Source organism: Chenopodium quinoa, unplaced genomic scaffold (genome assembly GCF_001683475.1).
Source record: "Chenopodium quinoa cultivar QQ74 unplaced genomic scaffold, ASM168347v1, whole genome shotgun sequence".
Lineage (NCBI taxonomy): Eukaryota > Viridiplantae > Streptophyta > Magnoliopsida > Caryophyllales > Amaranthaceae > Chenopodium > Chenopodium quinoa.
In genome coordinates, this window is record NW_018743431.1 from 41,373 (window position 1) to 61,954 (window position 20,582).

At 34.2% G+C, this 20,582-nt stretch overlaps 2 protein-coding genes across 2 annotated transcripts; both read right to left on the minus strand.

Moving 5' to 3' along the window:
- Positions 1-1,263: 1,263 nt before the first annotated feature.
- Positions 1,264-3,476, minus strand: LOC110739073 (subtilisin-like protease SBT1.5). Its single transcript, XM_021919525.1, has 3 exons — positions 2,925-3,476; positions 1,510-2,881; positions 1,264-1,454 (listed from the first exon to the last, which is right to left on the minus strand). Exons 1-3 carry the CDS (start codon positions 3,474-3,476, stop codon positions 1,264-1,266), a joined length of 2,115 nt encoding a protein of 704 aa, XP_021775217.1.
- Positions 3,477-8,626: 5,150 nt separating this feature from the next.
- Positions 8,627-10,038, minus strand: LOC110739078 (ethylene-responsive transcription factor ERF071-like). The gene is made up of 2 exons (XM_021919531.1): positions 9,712-10,038; positions 8,627-9,601 (listed from the first exon to the last, which is right to left on the minus strand). Exons 1-2 carry the CDS (start codon positions 9,872-9,874, stop codon positions 8,856-8,858), a joined length of 909 nt encoding a protein of 302 aa, XP_021775223.1. The 5' UTR covers positions 9,875-10,038; the 3' UTR covers positions 8,627-8,855.
- Between the last annotated feature and the right edge of the window lie 10,544 nt (positions 10,039-20,582).

Sequence of the window (20,582 nt, forward strand, 5' to 3'; positions counted from 1 at the left end):
AGTTTGTAAAATCGGCTAATACTAGGGGTGAGCATAACAGGATACCCTGAAAAATTCCAGGAACCGGAACCGGAACCTGTTGCAACAGGTTCCTCAAAATGAGAACCGGAACCGGAACCTGTTGAACAGGTTCCTGGAAATTGGGAACCGGACCGGTTCCGATTCAGGGTACCCTGTATTAATATATATATTTTTATAATTGTAATTTTGATATTTATTATTTAAAAATTGAGTAAAGAATTAGTGTATAATTTGAAATTAAGTGATACTTTTATCAGGTACAGGGTACCCTACAGGTTCCAATTCCAAAAAATTGAGAACCGGAACCTATTACAACAGGTTTTCCAGTTTGCTACCCGGAACCGGAACCTCTTGTACAGGTTATGGTTCTGAAACCTGCGGTTCCTAACAGATTTCGGTTCCGATTCAAGATATCCTGATTTTTTGCTCACCCCTCGCTAATACAACCCGCAACACTTAATATAACGAGTTATTTACTAATTACAAAATAGGGTATTTGAGATATGATCATATGTGGTCAATGAGGGTACGTAGGATAATGACGGGAGACTGGTAAGTGAAGTAAGTGTAAAACAAATATATTTTTTTACCCGATACGAGTTGGGAATATGATTAGGATCAAAGTAAATTAAAGTAAATATACTCCAACCCTCTCCTATCTTACTTTTTCATTAATATGTAAGTGTGTTTTTGTATTTTTATTTCTTACGAAGTAAATATTTTTCTGACATCACAACCATGTCAAAGATCAAAATTTAAAAGAATAATGAAAAGGAAGCAGGTCAACTTTGTTTAATTATCGAATTGGGCATGGTTAATTATTAATACTAATTGTTAAGTATCAATGCAAAGTCAAATTGATTTTAGGCAAATTCAGTATCAGTCACTCAAGTCTAGTTAATTTTTAATTATTGCTTTGCATCATTTTAAAGTTTATAATGAGTCATAAATTTCAAGTCAAAGCTAATCAGATTTCAGGTGAATTAATTTTATCAAATTAACTTTCAAATAATTCTCTGCATTTTTCTCTCAAAACCAACAATTAGTGGATCAGAGTACTCGGTTAGTCCATCATAATTAAACTAATAATATCAATAATATATTCCATATGTAATACTTATACAAACTTAATACATAATTATTTTTGATAAACTACAAACATTATACTATATTCATACCATAATCAAAGGTATGGTTACACTACGTTTGCCATCAGTCCAAGTGACTGAACTAGAAGTTTGTTCATTTAGCGTGATTCCTTGATCTTTCACTGCCGAAATTGTAACAGAAAAAACTTTGCTTATCCCAAATCTTCTTGAAACTTAATTCAGGAGGATTAACAGTCACATTAAATCCTGCAGGACTCGAAACTTTCGCGGTATACGTTGATGCAGTAGCGTTCACACTTGTTAAAGTCCTGTTAAACACTTTACCTTCAACATCAGATGGCACAACCAAGGCAGGGTAGTTCAAGTCCCACTCCTTAACCATCGATTTTTTCATCGCAGATAATTGATTTTTTCACAACGATCTTCATTTCAGTCGCATTGTACCCTGAAGCACATAGATTTTGAATGAAATCATCCTCACTGATATCATACACTAGCCCGGGATCATTCGCCTTTTCGGGGTTCACATGTCCTGCACCAGTAGCCCAATAAGAAGACGCCTGATCTTGATTTTGAGCCATCTTGCTCATCTCATGGTAACCAATATACGCCGTGGTCATCAAGGCGGACTTGATCATAGCCGGGTTCCAATCAGGGTGAGCACTCTTGAGCAAGGCGGCTAAACCCGAGACATGAGGGCAAGACATAGACGTGCCTGACGCGATATTATACTGAGTAACCCTTTGGTCCTCTTCCAACCTAGAAGGCGGTACGCCTTCAGGCCAGGCAGCCAGTATATCAACCCCTGGCGCGATCACGTCAGGCTTTAGTACATACTTAGACACATTATTTGGTCCTCGAGACGAAAACGAGGCAACCACCGGAGCCGGTTTTTCGCCTATTTGTGTCCCTCGACACACAATGGTCCCTTCTTTCACCTTCTTCTTACTGATATCATCCAAAAGTTTTGTAGTTGCTCCAATAGGTATGGTTAATCCGGGTATCGTATACGGGTCGCTTTTTTGTGTATCGTTTTCGCCTAATGTAGGATCATTTAGAGCTACAATAACTCCCACTCCACCAGCTTTACCCACAACCACCCCTTTCTCAACTTTGTTGATTAGCCCTGGTGAGCAAATTACGATTTTACCCTTTACGTCAACACTGTCTAATGACCCCGGCATACATTGTTCCATAGAATAATCAGATGTAAAATGTACCAAAGGGTATGTTTTATTCTTTGGTAGTGGATCCCCTGTGTAGAGAGAGCTGCCTGAAAGAACATCACCATTGTCAAGGATGACATCAGCAGGGAATGTTCTATCGATGGTGCTAGCCCCGACGGAGATGTACCACGGGGCGGAAGCCGAAATTTGTCCAGGTAAAGGTCCACTATTTCCAGCTGCAACTGAGACAAACACCCCCTTTTGAAATGCACCAAATGCGCCTATTGCAATAGGGTCTGTGGTGTAATCACGTGACGCGACGGGGCCTAAGGAGAGGGAGATGACATCCACGTCGTCCTCCACGGCTTTATCCATGGCAGCTAGTACGTCCGACCCAGTGCACCCGAACGTCCAACACGTCTTGTAGATAGATAGCCTTGCCATGGGAGCTATCCCCGTGGCTTGGCCTTCTGCGTACCCAATGAAGGAGACATTTTTTGGAACTCGTACGGCCTGCAATTGTGGAGGCCGTATGAGTCCCATGCCCGAAATCGTCTCGAGCTGATAAAGGATCGCCTTTACGTGCTGCACTATTGAAATATCGTACGCCAACAAGTTTTTTTGTTACATAGGAAGATGGGAAGTCCACCCCTCCATCACATACACCCTTGAAGCGATCTGGTACCTTGTCCATCCCTTTGTCGTCAAAGCTCGGGTGCTCGGGCTTGATACCCGTGTCAATGACTCCAACCACGACGTTAGACCCCAAGTTGGAGTCCTTTAGCAACCCTAGCGGGGTATGGTACGAGTCAAGGCCAAGGAAGTGAGGTGATCTTGTTATTTGAGGTTGGTAGACTATGTCTGGAATGATAGAAATGACTTCAACTTGAGCTCTTAATGAGTCGGCATGCTCGGCCCTAAGCCGGGCCGAGAAGCCATGGAAAACGGTGTTGTAAACATGAAGCAAGGAATCACTGGGATTAGAATTGATTCTACTAAGAATGGACTTGTACCAATCCTCAACATTGGAAAATGTATTGGGTTTTAAGTTGTTTTGGATACTAATAATGTAAATTTGTTTATCTTGGTTACTACTATGAAGATTATGGTTTTGTACTGCCGAGGTGTAACGTAAGGAAAGAAAGAGTGTAAGAAAGATAATTGAAAAAATGCGAGACATTGTAAAATTTTGGGTTTGAGAGGATAAGATCATATGTGATGTTTTCATGCATTTATATACTACTACGAAGAGTTTAAGAAAATTAATCAACGTCAATAGAATTAATTTAAAGTTAATTAAAATTAGAGTGTGTAATGACTCCACCACATTTCCGCATGAGAATATGGGAGGATTTTACAAGCTAGTTACATAAAAGGAAATCCTTGCTTGATTAAAAAAAGGCAATTATTGTTCCATTGATATTTGAAGGTAGATGAATAATGTGAATATTTTATACATTATGATCATATTTGAATAGAATTAATGGGTTGATGCGCAAAATGTATTATCAATTGGTTTTACTGGGTATCGTGTCATGGGATAGTAGTTTGTGAGTGCAAATAATGGCTCAATTTACTTAAATTGTGGAATTGAGACAAATAGTTGCACAATGATCAGATGGCATCATTACATAAATGTTGAATGGAGTTTGTTGTAGTTGTTAATTTTGTGGAATGACAAACAGCACTCTTACCATGTTTGTTGCACGAAGAACTAGTATCTTAAGATTCTTTACCACCTTCTTCTTCACGTTTCTCCACTAGTGACTAGTCCACTTCCCCTGCTATGCTTTCTCTATTGCAATTGTTTACTGAGAAAGTAACTACGAAGTATTTTTTTATTTTATTTTTTTAAACAATAAAATACGGGAGAGGGCCTCCCACCTTATTATATGAATAGGGGGTTGTGAGGAGTCGAACCCCCATCAAGAATCATCTCTCCATCTCCTCACTCCTCAACTACGAAGTATATAGAAGTAGCTGCAAAGCTACATCAACAATTCAATGTGAAAAAAAAAAAAAACTTTATACGAGTAATTACAATGGATTATTTAAAAGACTCGTAAAAAAATTACTAGTTTTGTTGGTGTGGATGATGTATTAGGGAAGGAACCTACATTATCACACATGTTAAGTAGGTTTGTAAACAAGTTTTCATCATATTAGATCGACCGGGAAAAAAAAGTTTGATAGAATCAAAATAAATTAAAGGTGAATAATCTTTCACAATGAGAAAGTTAGGGCAATCCGGCAATGCGATACTTTCGAACAAATTAGTATAATATGTTAGACTTGTATATATAATTGATTCATATATGTAGGTTCACCTGCATTTGACTGATCCTAATAAATATTATTGTCAAAACTATAGTTGGATATGGGCTAAAGGCCCAAAGCAGCATAAGGGTCAGTCATACATGCCATGAAAATGGTCTAATTGGGGCACAAGCTAGCTAGCTTTAGCAAGGCATGAGGAGCACTTCAGTGAGCCATATCATGAACCTTACATGTACATAATCTTTAGGGGCCGTTTGGTTCGCAAAGGGAAAAGAGAATGATTAAAAGAAAGGGAAATAGTGGGAATGGAAAGCAATTCCCTCATTTATTATAGGTTTTTTGTTTACTTCAAAAGAATGGAATGAAATTTGAAAATAATTGCACAGCCAACAAGGGCAACAACCAACTCCGATCCCACCTCCGACCCCCTGCGGCGCAGAGCTCGCCCACGGCCCCACCCCCCTTCATTGGCCCCCAACCTCTCTTCCGGCGACGCTACTCCCCTTTCCCTGCAACACCGCCACCCCTCCCTCATCTACCGCCAGTCCGCCACACCAACTCCATGGGTAAAGGTGGATTTCATCCCTCTCTCTTTTTATAGGTAATATTTTGGTAGATCTAGAAGGTTGTATGTTTTTAGAGTGTTATGTGTTGTTTTTTTGGGTAATTGGAGGTTGTTTATGGGGTGGTTATGGTTTCTTATTGAGATGTTAGGGTTTTTTTGGTGGTTTTTGTGGTGGTTTTTGTGGTGGGTGTGATGATTTTCGTGGGTAATTGGTAGTGAATGTGGTGGTTGAGGGTTTTTTCGAGTGAAGTTGGGTAGTTTGGGGGAAGATTGTATTTTTTTCCGATGGATTTGGGTAGTTTCGGTGGTGGCTGGGTGGTGGCGTCAACACGCCGACGGTTTTTTGGCGTCTGAGCGGTGATTTTGTAGGCGTATGGGGCGGTAGTTTCGGTGGTTAGGTGATAGTTGCGGTGGTTGGGCGTGGTGTTGGTGGTCGGTTGGTGTTTTCAAGGGTGTCAAGGTAGTTAGAAAGTTGGTCAAGGTAGTTGGCTGAAGAGGATTTTGGGGGTTTGAGTGATACTTTGGGGGGGGGGGGAGGGGAATGAGAGTAGAGGAAAATGGGGTAATGAGAGGGATAAAGGGAATGATTGATTTTGTCTATCAAACATCAACAAAGGGATTCATGGTAGTTGATTCCCTTTCCCTTTGTTTGAATACCCCCAACCAAACGGCTTAGTAATTTTGGCACAAGCATAATAAGTTGACTCTGCTTGATTTAATATTGTGTCGAACCGTGTCATACATGTGAGCTCCCTTAAAAAATATATGTATATAAAGCGAGCCTACATGCATGCGTGCACGGTTTGACATGTGTGGACTGTACTACGTATAAACTCCATTTATTATAAAATATCGACACGAACCTAGCACATCACAACATTTTTTTGATTTGTTTTAGGTACAATTTGCTTGAACCTAACACAAAAATCTTATAACATGCATGGTCCATAGGCTTGCACAAGCACAACCCTACGGCCTCATCCAACTTTCAACCAAAACTTCTCCGAATACACAAATAACATATAGTCCATGCATGATTACTATGCTAGTGCTACACTTTGATTACTCGGAAATAATAATTTCATTAATCTATTCATCTTTGTTCTAACGTAAATGAAGCAAGTATGAGATGTTCAAAGCAACATGATTGACAGGTACAATAACATGAGACTGCAATTAAATTGCCAAAAAGAGACTTAATTTGAGTAATATGAACAAATTAAAGTTGAAAACAAGACAGTCAGAGGCTTATAACACAAGCTAGAAACTGTGAGTCTGTGAGCGCCCACAAAGACGTAATTCCAAAACTATGAGCGCACCTGGGAACAGCACTTGCAACTTGCTTCGCCAATATGCAACCATGCATCGCATTCTACCAGGGGCGGAGCCATGTAGGAACAAGGGGGGACGGTTGTCCCCCCATTTTTTCCAAAAAAAAATTTAATTTATGTTAGCTTAAATAAATGCTGTAAATAAGAATAAATACCTTACATGTATACCTTATATAACAAAGACAACATTTGGTCTGGTGGTTGATGGGCTTGAGTAAAGCTTGTATTTCTCTTTGATCCTAGGTTCGATTCTTTACCCGATCATTTTTTTTGTTTCTTTTTGCTATTTTTGGACTTTATTTTTATTTCATTTTATAGTTTATACAAAGTGCTCCTATTTAACTTCTTTTTCTTGTTTTTGGATTTGCCATTTTTTTTTTTTACTGGTTTTTAAATTTCATTATATAGTATGTAATTTATATATACAAAGTATTATAAGTCTTCAAACCTCTAATTACTCTCATTTAACTGTTTAATCAAGTATCGCCTTGTTGATAGTGATTACTAATGTGTTATTAACTATTTGTAATGAACACATGTCTCCGTATTTTTTTATCTCTCTAATTATGTGTGCCTAAATTCTATTTTTTTTATAGCTTGTTTGGAACTAAGTTTCCAATTTTATTTTTAGTCAAAGAAAGTTTATTTATTTATTATTATTATTTTTTTAAAATGTAACCCAAATCCCTTTACATCTACTATCAATTTGTGTAAATGCTTATCATTTGATAAATCATATTTATCGATTATTAAGGATTACATACCTTAAAATTGGGGTTTACCAGCATAAAAAAAAAAATTTGGTTAATAAATTTCTTAATATGCAATTAATTTTTTAACAACTCCTCTTTCACCATATAAGAATAATTGTCATATCTCATAAGCGATTTCAAAATATATATTAAACAATTTATGTGATCAATTTCTTTTTTCTTATAATTATTGTCGATTATTAAACATCTAAAAATTGTCCCCCCGGATTACAAATCCTGGCTCCGCCACTGCATTCTACGTGTTCAACATTCAACGACCACGCACGTTCATTGAACTACTTTAACATTTTACTAGAAATATTGCATTTGGAAAAAGGAAAATGATTAAGCTAGAATTGAAGTCAAACACGTCGTATAATAACTTTATACTGAAACATAACCCCTTCATGTATACTTTTTCGATCCTTTTTTATTTGCACCATATGATTTGACTTATAAAGCTCTTAACTTATTGCGTAAATTTCTTAAGAATGAAGATTTTTCCCCCTCAAACATCATTCATTATTAATTTGACCGCAATTCAATCGATTCAATCAACATTAGAATGTTAGACCCATCCAAATATAGCTTAAAAAACGATTAGTCAAATTAAATCAATAGACAATAATAATTGATTAAAGGTACACGAAGTGTATTACACATTACAAAGTATATATTATTACACAAAATCTATCTATTCTTGTACTACCTCCGTTAAATATTATGCGCAACTTTGAAATATTATTTGTGAGATTATAAAATATTTCAAAGTTGCACATAATATTTAACGGAGGTAGTATTTATAAATAATAGGGTTAGTGTTACAAACTAAATAATTAAAGTAACTCAAAAATATTTAATCAAAAAATCAATGACAAATTTGTCAAAAAAAATAATAAAATGACGAAAGGAAAAAATCATTATTGCATCAATCCTAGAATAAAACTACGTTGATGAAAAATACGTCACTACCTCATGGCTGATCAGATGAAGCATCTTCATGAATCATGAATTCAATATGAAATAAATCATGTTGTTGATTACCATTTCTAAATTAGGTGATTGAAGTATAAATAAGTATAATTTTTAATTCAACCAATCATATTATTAAATTCAACCTGTCGTGCAGTGAAAGATAAATGTCAAGTGGTAACATAAAAATATACTTTCTCCGTTCTTTTTTACTTGACCCGCTTTGACTTTTTGCACTATTTATCACCCCTTCTTTGACCGTCTTTTGTAAATGATATGTATGGAAAAATATATTCATATGATATCTTTTTTTAATTCGTCTTAATAAATACTATCGTAATATACAAACACTTATAATTTTAATTATGAAGAATTAAAATTATTGATCGCTAAAGTTTTACATTGATTAACGTGATAAAAGAGACAGGTCAAGTAAAAGAGGGAGTAGAAAACACTTCGATTACAGAAATTTTAAACCTTAAAAGTTGAAACAATACATCATAGTAGTCTAGTAGACTAAAACTACCAACAAAAAAGGAAAATTACAATTTTCTTTTCAATTAAATTTCACAAATAAAAGTTAAATCACTTATTAAAATCAGATAATTACAATTACAAGGCAATAATTATCATCCTTAACACAAAATTAAATAATCAAATGTTCAAGTAGAAGCAGCAGAGAGAACAGTAGCATCATCATCAAAATTCCAAAGCTCCAAAGTAGCATTTCCCTCTTGACAACCACCCAACGACGGCTGAACAGTCGCAGATTGACCATCCAAATATGGAATTTCATAAAATTTCATGTAATTTTCATAAGCCATTAACTCTTCAGACAACTTTTGCACTTCATTCTCCTCCTCCTCTCCCACCACCGCAATCTCCGCTTTCGGCACCGGCACAACTTCATCCGAATCAAGCGTTGTCGTATTTGATACCAAATTTGAAGCATTGTAAGCAGATTCTAAACCATACCCAGTTGATCTCTCTATACTTGATTCCAACCCATCTGACGAAAACTGCTGGTTTCCGTTCAAGTAATCGAACGACATGTAATCGATTGTTTGGCTTTCAGAAACACAGTTGTTAAACTGTTGTTGTTGCTGAGTTTGAAAAGAGCGAGGATTGTAGTTGTAATCGTAGTTGTTTAGCGGAACGTTGTTAGTAAGATGTTGTTCATCTTCATTAGGGAAATTAACCTTAGCTTTTTTACCACGGATTTTTCGAGCTTCTTTATCGTAAGCACGAGCAGCTTCTTCAGGAGTGTTGAAAGTACCAAGCCAAACACGAACGCCTTTTCTAGGGTCGCGAATTTCCGCTGCCCATTTACCCCATGGTCGTTGTCGAATTCCCCTGTATTGGGTCTTCCTCTGTTTTTTCGGCCGCTTTTCTTGTTGCACACTGCCACCTGTCCAACAAAATTAATTACAACCGATCAATACGTGATTTAAATACATTAATAACACCAATCAACGCTTGTTTTTTTATGATATTAAAAAAGGATAGAAGGACGAGTACCTGAAGAGGAGGAAAGTGGCCTTTTAGGAGGACGATAGGAAACTTGTTTGGTGAAGTTGTCTGATGAAGTTGAGATGAAATTACTAGGCCAGAAATCTGAACCAGAATTAAATCTGCCCTTATTTCGTGGGATTAAATCAGCTAATATTGCACCTCCACACATTTTCAACAAAAATAAAAGGGATTAATGTAAAAGATTAATGTTTTGACTTTTGAGAGCTAAGAAATACGAGTAATTTGTTTTTGTATGAGGTAATAATTTTGTTGGTTTTTTTTGAATAAAAATGTTATGAAATGAAATGTAAATATGAGGGGAAGTAAGAGGAAAAGAATGGTATTTATAATGGCGGTGAAAAGATAAAATAATAAGTGAGTTGGAGACAGCTGAACAAAGGAGGTTTCGAAGTATGATACTTCACCCTTTTTCCATTTCTTTAGTACGACTGTACGAGTACTATGATGTATGACTAGCAACTTTCAATTGGTCTTTTGCGGCGGCCAATTTATCTTTTGGTATCACCGTGTTACCTCGAAACGTTTCATGGTACGGAGTTTATTAGATATGTGCTTTGGAATCAAAGCAATCTGATCTAAATTAACAAATACCTAAAATTGAATTAAATTAGGGTTTTCTTCATTAAAGCTACGATCGTTGAAAAGATGTTGCATTGTGGTATATCTCTCACATACTATCGTTAGAATATACAATCTTTACGGTCTAATATTTTGTTGTAGCCGTAAGGATGATTCACATCTGATTCGCCTGAGCGTATTTGAAAATTTGACAATTGTTACAATCCTAAACAAATCTTTACTAAAGAACTGATAATAGGGAAAAAGATGATTACTTTTTTTTTTTATGAACCCTAACACACAAACAAATCCTAAACATAAACAAACAACTAAGGGTTCGTTTGACATTGTTGTGGTTTTCTGTTTTTTGTTTTCTAAAAGTATATGATATGTGTCCCATAATGAATAAAAAATTATATAAAGTTATTAAAATTATGATAATTTTGAAAACTGACAACAGAAAAAGTGAAAACACCTTTTTCTTGTTTCCTTTTTTGGTTTTCAAAAAAAGGAAATTGAAAACCAAAACTGATGCCAAACAAGCCCTAAACTAACAAAAACCAACGACTCCACCATAGGGAGACGGACGAATATTTACACTACTTGTGTAGATTTATTGAAACCTAAGCAAAACTAAATAAAATTAAGGGGAAAGAAATTAGACTATTTCCGACCTAAAGTCTTAAACGACCAAAATTTTGGAGAAATCATAGAAGAGATGGGGAGATAAGAGGACAGGAGAGGCGAGAGATAACTTTGGAATCAAATTAATTACATGATCTTAGTTGATCGATTTTGTAGTTCAAATTCACTCATTTTTTGATCGTATGTTTATTTAAAGTTCATGTTTATTTGTTTTAACTTTTTATGAATTTTGAATTTGGACTTAAATTATATTCATTAGATGCATAATGTGCATTGTGTACCCGAATACACAAACCAATAATTAAAATTGCATAGTAGATAATTTTGTTATGACTATATAGTTTAATAATTGAAATAAAAGTGGACACTAAACAAATGGAAATATGAATTCAAGCCCAATAATGGCATACTTGGTAATGATGGAAAAGTGGCCGACCTACTCAATGGCGGACCCAGCCTTGGTCCTGCTGGGTCACTTAACCTAGCAAAAAAAAAAATCTTTTTTTTTTAAAAAAGAAAATGGCACAAAAATAAGGTATAAAGATTATTTTTGGTTATAACTTAACAATACAAACTTGTAGCATAGCGATGGGAAGGATTGTGGCAAAGCCTAATAAGCAGGGGCATAGCCACTAAGCCACACAGGTCTTGAGTTCGAGCATTTAATTCATTGTAGCAGCATTATGTTTTGTGTTGTTAAGACATTACATTAAGTGGTTTTTCTAAGCTAATTTGTGTTGTAAATATTATGTTTGTATAATTTTTTTTTTTTTTTTTTTTTTGTAAAAAAAATATTAACTTGGGTATTGAATAGGCAAGTTGCAAAAAGATTAAATTAATCTATTTTTGACAATATTGGATTTTGTAATTAAATTGAAATTGTGACTTAATTTTCATAAAAAAAACATATGATATAATAAATTTCTTTAGTCCCAATATGCATCATTCTCCTCCACAAAATCATCCTCTATCACAAAATTCATCCATCTCCGGTATGCGGTCGATGGATGATGATCGATAGGTGACAGTGACCCAGCACCTTTAAAATCCTAAATCCGCCACTGAACCTACTAGCTTGCAGCCATGGGCGCATGGCTATATACATAGGAGACTACGAGTAGAAGAATTTATTTGTAGAGAAAGCTCATGAATAACAGCGCCTTGTAGAAAGGAGAATTCTAGAACGATGAAGGCCTAGTAAAATATCCGGATTGGAACTTGGAACGAAGTAGTTGTAGTGTTAACTTATTAGCTTGTACACTTGTAAACCATAGAATAGGTAAAGTGGTTTGTTTGATTTCCATTATATAAAGTTTAGAAAGCATATTTAGCATTGGTTCATTGGTAAATTAAGCACTTTTCCTACTTCCAAAACTCTTCATTTCATTAAGTATGATAGTTAATTGAAAATCATAGTAACAACTAACAAGTGATAGTAAGAAAGGATAGTATAATAATTTGATGTTGGAGGCATGTGCATTTGATTGAATATCAAACATAAAACCAAAACAAAATAACATAAACTCCAACAATAATAATAAAAAAAATAATAATAAAATATCCAATAATGAACAAAATTTTATCAAAATTGTTGTAGAAAAATAATGAATTTTTTTTTTTTTTGAGGAACGAGCACCGAGTAATTTATTAATCGAGGGTCAAAGTGTCCGAGAGTACATAGGGAGAAACCTCCATAGGACAATGATTGATCCAAGCTTGTTCAACCCCAAACGGTACTACTTTTGCCAGATGGTGAGCGACATTATTCCCACCTCTCTTAACATGAGACCACCACTTACAGCTACTAAAATTACAACTTATCCATAAAACAAGACACTATCAAAATCAGAGAAGAAAACCACTGTTTTTGAGAGGCGATTAATTAATACTTGGCAATCCGACTCCAAGATAACATCGTCCTTATAGCCATAATGTATCGCCAACCTGATTGCCATCGCAAGAGCTTTGCCTTCAGCAATTTCCAGAGGTCACGTAGCTCTGATTCTCCTTGTTTCTGCGAAAAAAACATCTCCTCTGTGATTTCGAGCTACGGTCCCCAAGCCCACCCAACCTTCAAACCCTAGACTTGCATCAATATTAATTTTAATGCAGCATTCTGGTGGAGTAGTCCACTTGGACGAGTTGTGTTTCTCCTTCTATACAGGGGTTGCGTAGATACATTTGCTATATTTGCCAAACTCCTCCACTAATCTCTCCATTCTGGTGAGAAGCAGAGCGTTAGTTTGGTGTGCATTTGTTGTCAAAACACTACAAGAAAATAACTTTTTCGTAGCGATTATTTTAACCTTTAGTATCGATTGTAATTGCAACAAAAAGCTTTCCAAACGAATGGTCATTCGATACGATATCCCCCGTTGCCTTAGCCTTTAGTAGTGGTTTTCATCCCCCGTTGGCTTAGCCTTTAGTAGTGGTTTTCAGTATCGCTGGGGTTGGCCTCAATAATCGATACGAAAAACTTACATATGATCTTTACAAGATTCGAACACGTAACCTCAAACTCTTATATTAAATGTTTCACCAAAAAACTATGACATATTTTATGTATTATTTGTCAAATAATATTTATATATCTAGTGTAGAAAAGGCTTTTTGTATTGATTTTTGGGATTTACTAGCGATTGTAAATGATACGATTTCTCATAATTTTATAAATGTGCAAAAATAGTGTGGATATGTATTATTATGTTTTCCATTATAAAATGATACGATTTCCTTAATTATTTCACAAACATACTTGTATATTGTAGCGAATGTACAATCGCTAAGAAAAGACAATTTTCTTGTAGTGAAAACCCAGGAGTTTCAATCAAAAAAATCTTAATATAAATGGTATTATTTGGATAAATGGTTACATAAGTTATTAGTAGTAAAAATTAATCAGTGACATTAAAAATTATGAGTAAATTTGATTAGTAGAAAGTGGTAGTTATCAAAAACCCTCTCTTTCACAAGATTAGAAATTCTCAAGAATCTTAGGGTAGGAGCTTGGATGCATATAAATATGTGCGTCATCCTATTCTCTTGTACAAATTATTTATTTGTAATTTTTACCCACAAAATTTGCGTGAACCTGTTCCACAATAATGTTATTGTGGATCTAGGATTTATACACACGTAACTGACATTATATTCAACATGTATGGCCCCTAATTTTAATATATTAACCTTATTTTTAACATATTAACCTTTTTTAAAACTTGTGTGACCTTTAATGTTATTATGAACTTAAACAACATTATATTAAATAGTGACCTAATTTTAACATAGTGGTCTTTATTATGCATACTCACCATTATATTAAAATTTTCATTAAAAAAATTAACCTCTTATAACTTTAACCTTTATTTTAATTTAGTAACCTTTTTATTAATAAAACAATTATATTGTATCTAATGTTGATGACCCACAACAAATTAGTGTGAACCAGGTCTATTTAAGAATTTGTAATTCTCACCTCAAGAAATCGATTACACATTGAAAATCTCTTTACTTAGCCGATTTTGTAGCACGCTTAGGGCCTGTTCTTATTGACTGAAATGAGCTGAAGTGAACTGAATTGATTAGAGCTGAACTGAACTAAACTTATTAGAGTTGAACTGAACTGAATTGAACTAAACTAATTAGAGCTGAACTGAACTGAATTGAAATGAATATTTTATAAGAGAAGGAAATTAAGAGCTGAAATGAACTGAACTGAACTGAACTTATTAGAGCTGAACTGAACTGAACTTATTAGAGCTAAACTGAATTGAAAATAATCGTATCAGAACAGGCCCTTAGCCTAGTGTAGGGAATAATTTCAACCCTTTAAATTTCACTAGCTTGAACCCCACTGTGATCATACACTAAAGTACGATGGCGTCCAAAAGGGAAGAAGATAGAGCAAAAGAGTCGCCAACAAGTTTTTTAGGAACTTGTAAACCGTTCACGAGGTGAAGGTTACACCCCTTAACGATCCAAGAGATCGTCAACTCCATAAGGTCATGAACCAAATAAGGGTTCGAGGATGAAGGTACAAATCCAACCTAAAAGAGATTGAACTTGCCCTAATAATAGGCCTCTACTTTATTCTGATCGTATTCATGTGCGCTTTCTGACTAACATGCAATCAATAGGATTATCCTAAACCTGTTTAATCTATGTTGGTTGAATTTAATGCACAAATAAATCTATTATTGGCGATCACTTGAATTTATAATCACAATTAACCCTAAACAAGATTATTAATTATCTTATCAAGCGTGATTACAAGTACCAATTCCCTTGAAACAAGCATAAAAGGCGTGATCAAGCAATAACAATAAATAGCATCAAGCAACATAATAAATAATCATTATCATGAATAATAATTGAAATAATTATCATCAAAATAATAATAATAATAATAATAATAATAATAATAATAATAATAATAATATTCATAATCATCATAAATTATAACAATTATAATCATAATCATGTTCATGTTAATATTAAAGCATAATAAAAATAGCAAGATCCTAGGCATGATACTAACAAGATTAATAACAAACCCTAGCATGTCACTAAGCAATAAAAATCAAATCTTTAGCCCTAACATGATACTAACAATCATAAATATTAGGAAGAATATAGGAAGCATCGTAACAACCATATTTAATATTAAAAATACCCTAGACATGATACTAGGAATATCATAATAACAATATAAACATGATTTCTACATCATAATATCAATTAATCAATTAAAGTACTTACTTTGATGCCTCGTACCTCTTTCTAATAACAAAATACACACGTTAGTAACTTCAAAGAAAATAATAAACAAACAATTAAATTAAATAATTGAAAGAGAGATTTGGGACCAAACCCTCAGAAATTAAACCTTTCACGTCTAGGGCGAAGGCAACTTCGAATATGGCTAGGTGTTTCTAGATCTTGTGAATGCGGAATTTTGTATGTGAAAACAAAGTTTAGAAAAGAGAGAGAGAATAATCAAGGAAATCTTGATGAGAGTTGGTGAATGATAGATGTAGATGATGAATGAAAACGGAGTTTTTAATACGATATTTATAGAGAAAATCAGCCAAAAAGATAAATTAACAAACAGAGTCTGACGCTCAGAAAACAGGGCTGGCGCCAACCCTGGCTAGCTGGCGCTAGGCACCAACACCAGCGCCATGCACCAACACCAGCGCCAGGCGCCAGATCTGGTTCCAGGCGCCAAGGCCTGGGGTTAGGCGCCAAGCCTGATTCCAACGCGTTTTTCGAAAATCCGATAAGTTTACCGTACTGGAGGATAAAATAATATAATTTCCTCGAAAATGCTATTTGATTTTAATTAAAACTCTGAAAAGTCAACAAAAGCCAATTTATCAATGCTAATTGAATTAGGAATGAAAAGAACCTTCTAGAAGAATCTAGAAGACTAAAACCATTCCTAATTGCATTAGGAATGATCATATTAGGCCCTCCCCTAGATCATTGGATCGTACATAAAGCTTAAACCGGGTCTAGTTTAGTAAATTGGCCATAACTTCCTCAATATTCATCGGAATTGGGTTGGAAAGGTCTTTGCAAGCCCCATCCAACTACACTACTATTGGACCCATATCATGGACCAACCAAACTGGATTGACTGTTTTTTTAAAATAAGTTTTCAAAAACAGAGAGAAGAGAAAGGAAATTAAAACTTTCCGCAACACTAGACCTTTCCACACTTTCGTTTCATTCGATTATGATTCGACGTGAAAGGTACTCATCACTGGGTTTGGTTTTGGGGAGACACAAATGGGTGTCTACACCTAGCAAATAGTTTTTTTTAGATAAGGATAACAATTATGTAAGGACTATCATTTTTAGAAAAAAAAAATCACTTAGATGGTTATTTTGATAAAATTAAATTAGATTGATCTAAACTTAATTATTATATCGTACTTTTCTATTTAATTTTGAAAGATAAAACCATTTTTAATTATTTTTAGTTAATGCGTCATTCTAGTTTTAATTCTACAAGCTAAGAGACGCACACATGAAATATAAGTAATATACAAGCTCGATTTTTATTCCATAATATAATCTCCTTAATACTAATTTAAAAATATTAGTGGGTTTTAAAATTGTTAATAAAATATTATAAAAAATATGTTATTAAAAAAATATGATGATGATGTTATGTACGCTAAATATTTGACTTTCTTAAAATAAAATTAAAAAAGAAAACATAGTAGTTTTTTTTAAGGATGGTAGTTCTTTTTTTTTTCTAAAAAAATAAGCTGAAAGGATTATTTTGGGAAAGTGAAATTTATCATCTAAAACTAGGGGTGGCAAACGGATCAGGTCAGGTCGGGTTCGTGTTCGGGTTTTCGGGTTTCGTGTCAGCTAAATCCTAACCTGAACCTGATCCATTTAAGTTTTCGGGTTGAAAACCCCAACCTGAACCTGATATTTTCAGGTTCGGGTCAACCTGAAAACGACCTGATTTGACCTGATTTTTTTATTTTTTTTTTTTAAATTTTCTTTTTGACTTTAATAACCTGATTTTTCAGCCTGATTTTGTACCAATTAACAGAATGTATTTTGTACCAAGAACTTGTTTTTTTTTCAGCCTGATTTTGTACCAAGAACCTGTTTTTATTTTTACCTAATGTTTTCAAACATGATTTCCAAACTTAAAGATTTTAAGAAAAGTAGAAAACCAAATAAAGTCTAACAAGTCTAAATACCTAATTAACTATTACATAACAAAATTAGTCTTAAACAAATTACAAACCACAATTAAAAAGAAATAAATGTTTTTTTAAAAAATCAGAAATGATCAAACAATGTTCGAAGAAGCATTCTCATCAAATTGTTCAAGTTCGGGCGAGGAACGTGGTGTGTCATGATTGTCGTTGTTGTCCTCCACCTTAAGCTTCATAACTGATCCACATAGCATTTCCATTTGAGGATCCATATTTGCTACAAGAAAAACAATAGCAAATTACAATCAATAATGTATGACATGTACTAAAAATAAAAGTTAGAAGTATTGTATTACTTCATTACTTGTATAAAAAATCATTTATTACCTTCCCCAAAGGCCCAATCCCTTAAGCAAATGATAGCTTCCACCGTTTCTGATTTTAAAGAACTTCTATAACAATCAAGCACCCGACTTCCAGTACTAAAAGCTGATTCGGAGGCCACGGTTGATACGGGGACAGCAAGAACATCCTTAGCAATTTTAGCTAATACAGGATAGCGGACCGAACAAGTTCTCCAATAAGACAAAATATCAAGGTTGGTGCCTCGAGGGATAAGTGGCTCCTCATAATACATATCAATTTCAGATTTGATTGCCACACTTGATTGCTCTTGAGAGAAACTATCAAAATCCTATATACCAAGATTTAGATTACATCAGAAAATAAAAATCAGATTAGATGACACAAAAAATCAGAAAATATAAATCAGATTATAAAAATCAGAAAATAAAAATCAGATTAGATGACACAAAAAATCAGAAAATAAAAATCAGATTATAAATAAAGATGCAAACTAAAAGCTGCTGAGTTATATAAGGATTTGCTACTCAATCATTAAAACTTGGCATTTGTTTCACTTGCAATATAGGTCAATGCATCAGAAAGTTTGTTTACCATCATAAAATCATCAGAAGCTTCATTGGAAGCATTAGTAGTGGGAATAGCTTTGCTTGATGAAGAATGAGTAGATTCATAAGCCTCGTATAACCTCCGTAGAGCATCCTTAACCTTAGAGAACTCAAGCTCGTATTCAATACTATGCTGACCATATATCCTCATGTAACCCCAATTGACACATTGCAACTTATATCGTGGATCCAACACCACAGCAACAGCCATAAATGTACTAAATTCTGACCAATATTTTCCAAATTTCTCATACATCTTACAAGCCATTTTTTGCATAAAAAGATCTGAACTTTTCATTTCATTTTGTAACAACAACCTAACCTGCAAGACTCTATGAAAGTAGAGATTGGAAGTTGGATATTTGGTCCCGGAAAAGGCAAGTGTGACATCATGGAAAACTTTCAAAAACTTGCATATTTTCTCAATTCTACCCCATTCTTCCGCAGAAGGACAATGCACATAATTGGCATCAACTTTTTGAAAATGAATTAAAGCTTTTTTAAAATACAAAGCACAATCAAGCATCATGTAAGTTGAATTCCATCTAGTAGGAACATCTTGTTGTAAAATTCTAGTAGATTGAATTTCAACATGTGCTACACAACTTAAAAACCTTTGTTTCCTACCTTGTGAACTCTTACAATACTTGGCACTCTCTCTAATCTTATACACAGCCGCATCAATCTCTTTTAAACCATCTTGAACAATTAAATTAAGAATGTGAGCACAACACCTTACATGAAAAAATTCCCCACCATTAATCAACTCAAGTTCCCCTTTTAGATTTTCAGCAAAAACATCATTTGAAGAAGCATTATCTAATGTAATTGAAAAAATATTTTTCTGAATACCCCATTACTTTAACAAACCATACACATGATCACATAAATGAATTCCTGTATGGGGAGGACCAATGTAAGAAAAGTTCAAGATCTTTTTTTGCAAACACCAAGAATTGTCAACATAATGAGCTGTTAATGATATATAACCATCGGTGGTTAAAGAAGTCCAACAATCAGAAGTCAATGCAATTCTACTACAAGTTGAGCCCAAAACCGCTTTTAATTTCTCTTTCTCTCTTTTATACATCTTAAGCACATCATATTTGATAGTGTTTCGAGTGACAGGTTTGAAATCAGGATGCAAATAATTAAAACATCTCCTAAAAACCCTTGAACTCTACAAACTGAAATGGCATATCATGCTCCACAATAGCAATAGACAATAATTCACGGAAATAACCAGCATCAAAATCAGGCAATCTATTTCCTAAACCAGAGGATGTTTTCTCTAATATCATTTGACCAACATCCCTAAAAGACCTTTGTTTACAATTTTTCAAATGACGATGAAGATTCCCAGTTCCATTCTTACTATCACCATTAAAACGTAAACCACACTTTTTTACATTTGCAAATCAGATTACCATTTTCATCAGGCTCATCTAAAAACTCAAAATGCACCCAAACACCAGAAGAAAGACGACGTGGACGTTTCTTACCAGTAAGAATCAAACGAGGTTTATCAGAAGAAGTGTTCTGGTTTTTACCCTTTCCTTTGTCTTTTATTGTAGAGTCAATCTCCTCCTCTTCCCCGGAAGAAAGCTGGTGAACATGGGTGTCCATTATTTCTGCCAAAAATTATAACAAAATAAAACATTTAAAACAAGAGACAAAACCTGATCTAATAGTAATTAGTAAAAGATATAATTAGAAACACATAAAGAAAAAGATACAAACTTGACATGAAAGATATGGAGATTGAAATTAAAAAGGAAGTTAAATGCAAGAATATCTAATATCCATACTCCATGCTCAGATTGCTCACAAGATCAGAAGTCTTATTGATTAATATCGTACCTTCTTAAGAACTAAAAATGTGATCGACTCAAATGTCGTGAGTTGCAATCAAGGTACTAACTTTCTGTGTGAATATCTTATTATATGAAGTAGATTAAAATAAAAATTAAATTAACACTATATTAAGTATAAGTGTATA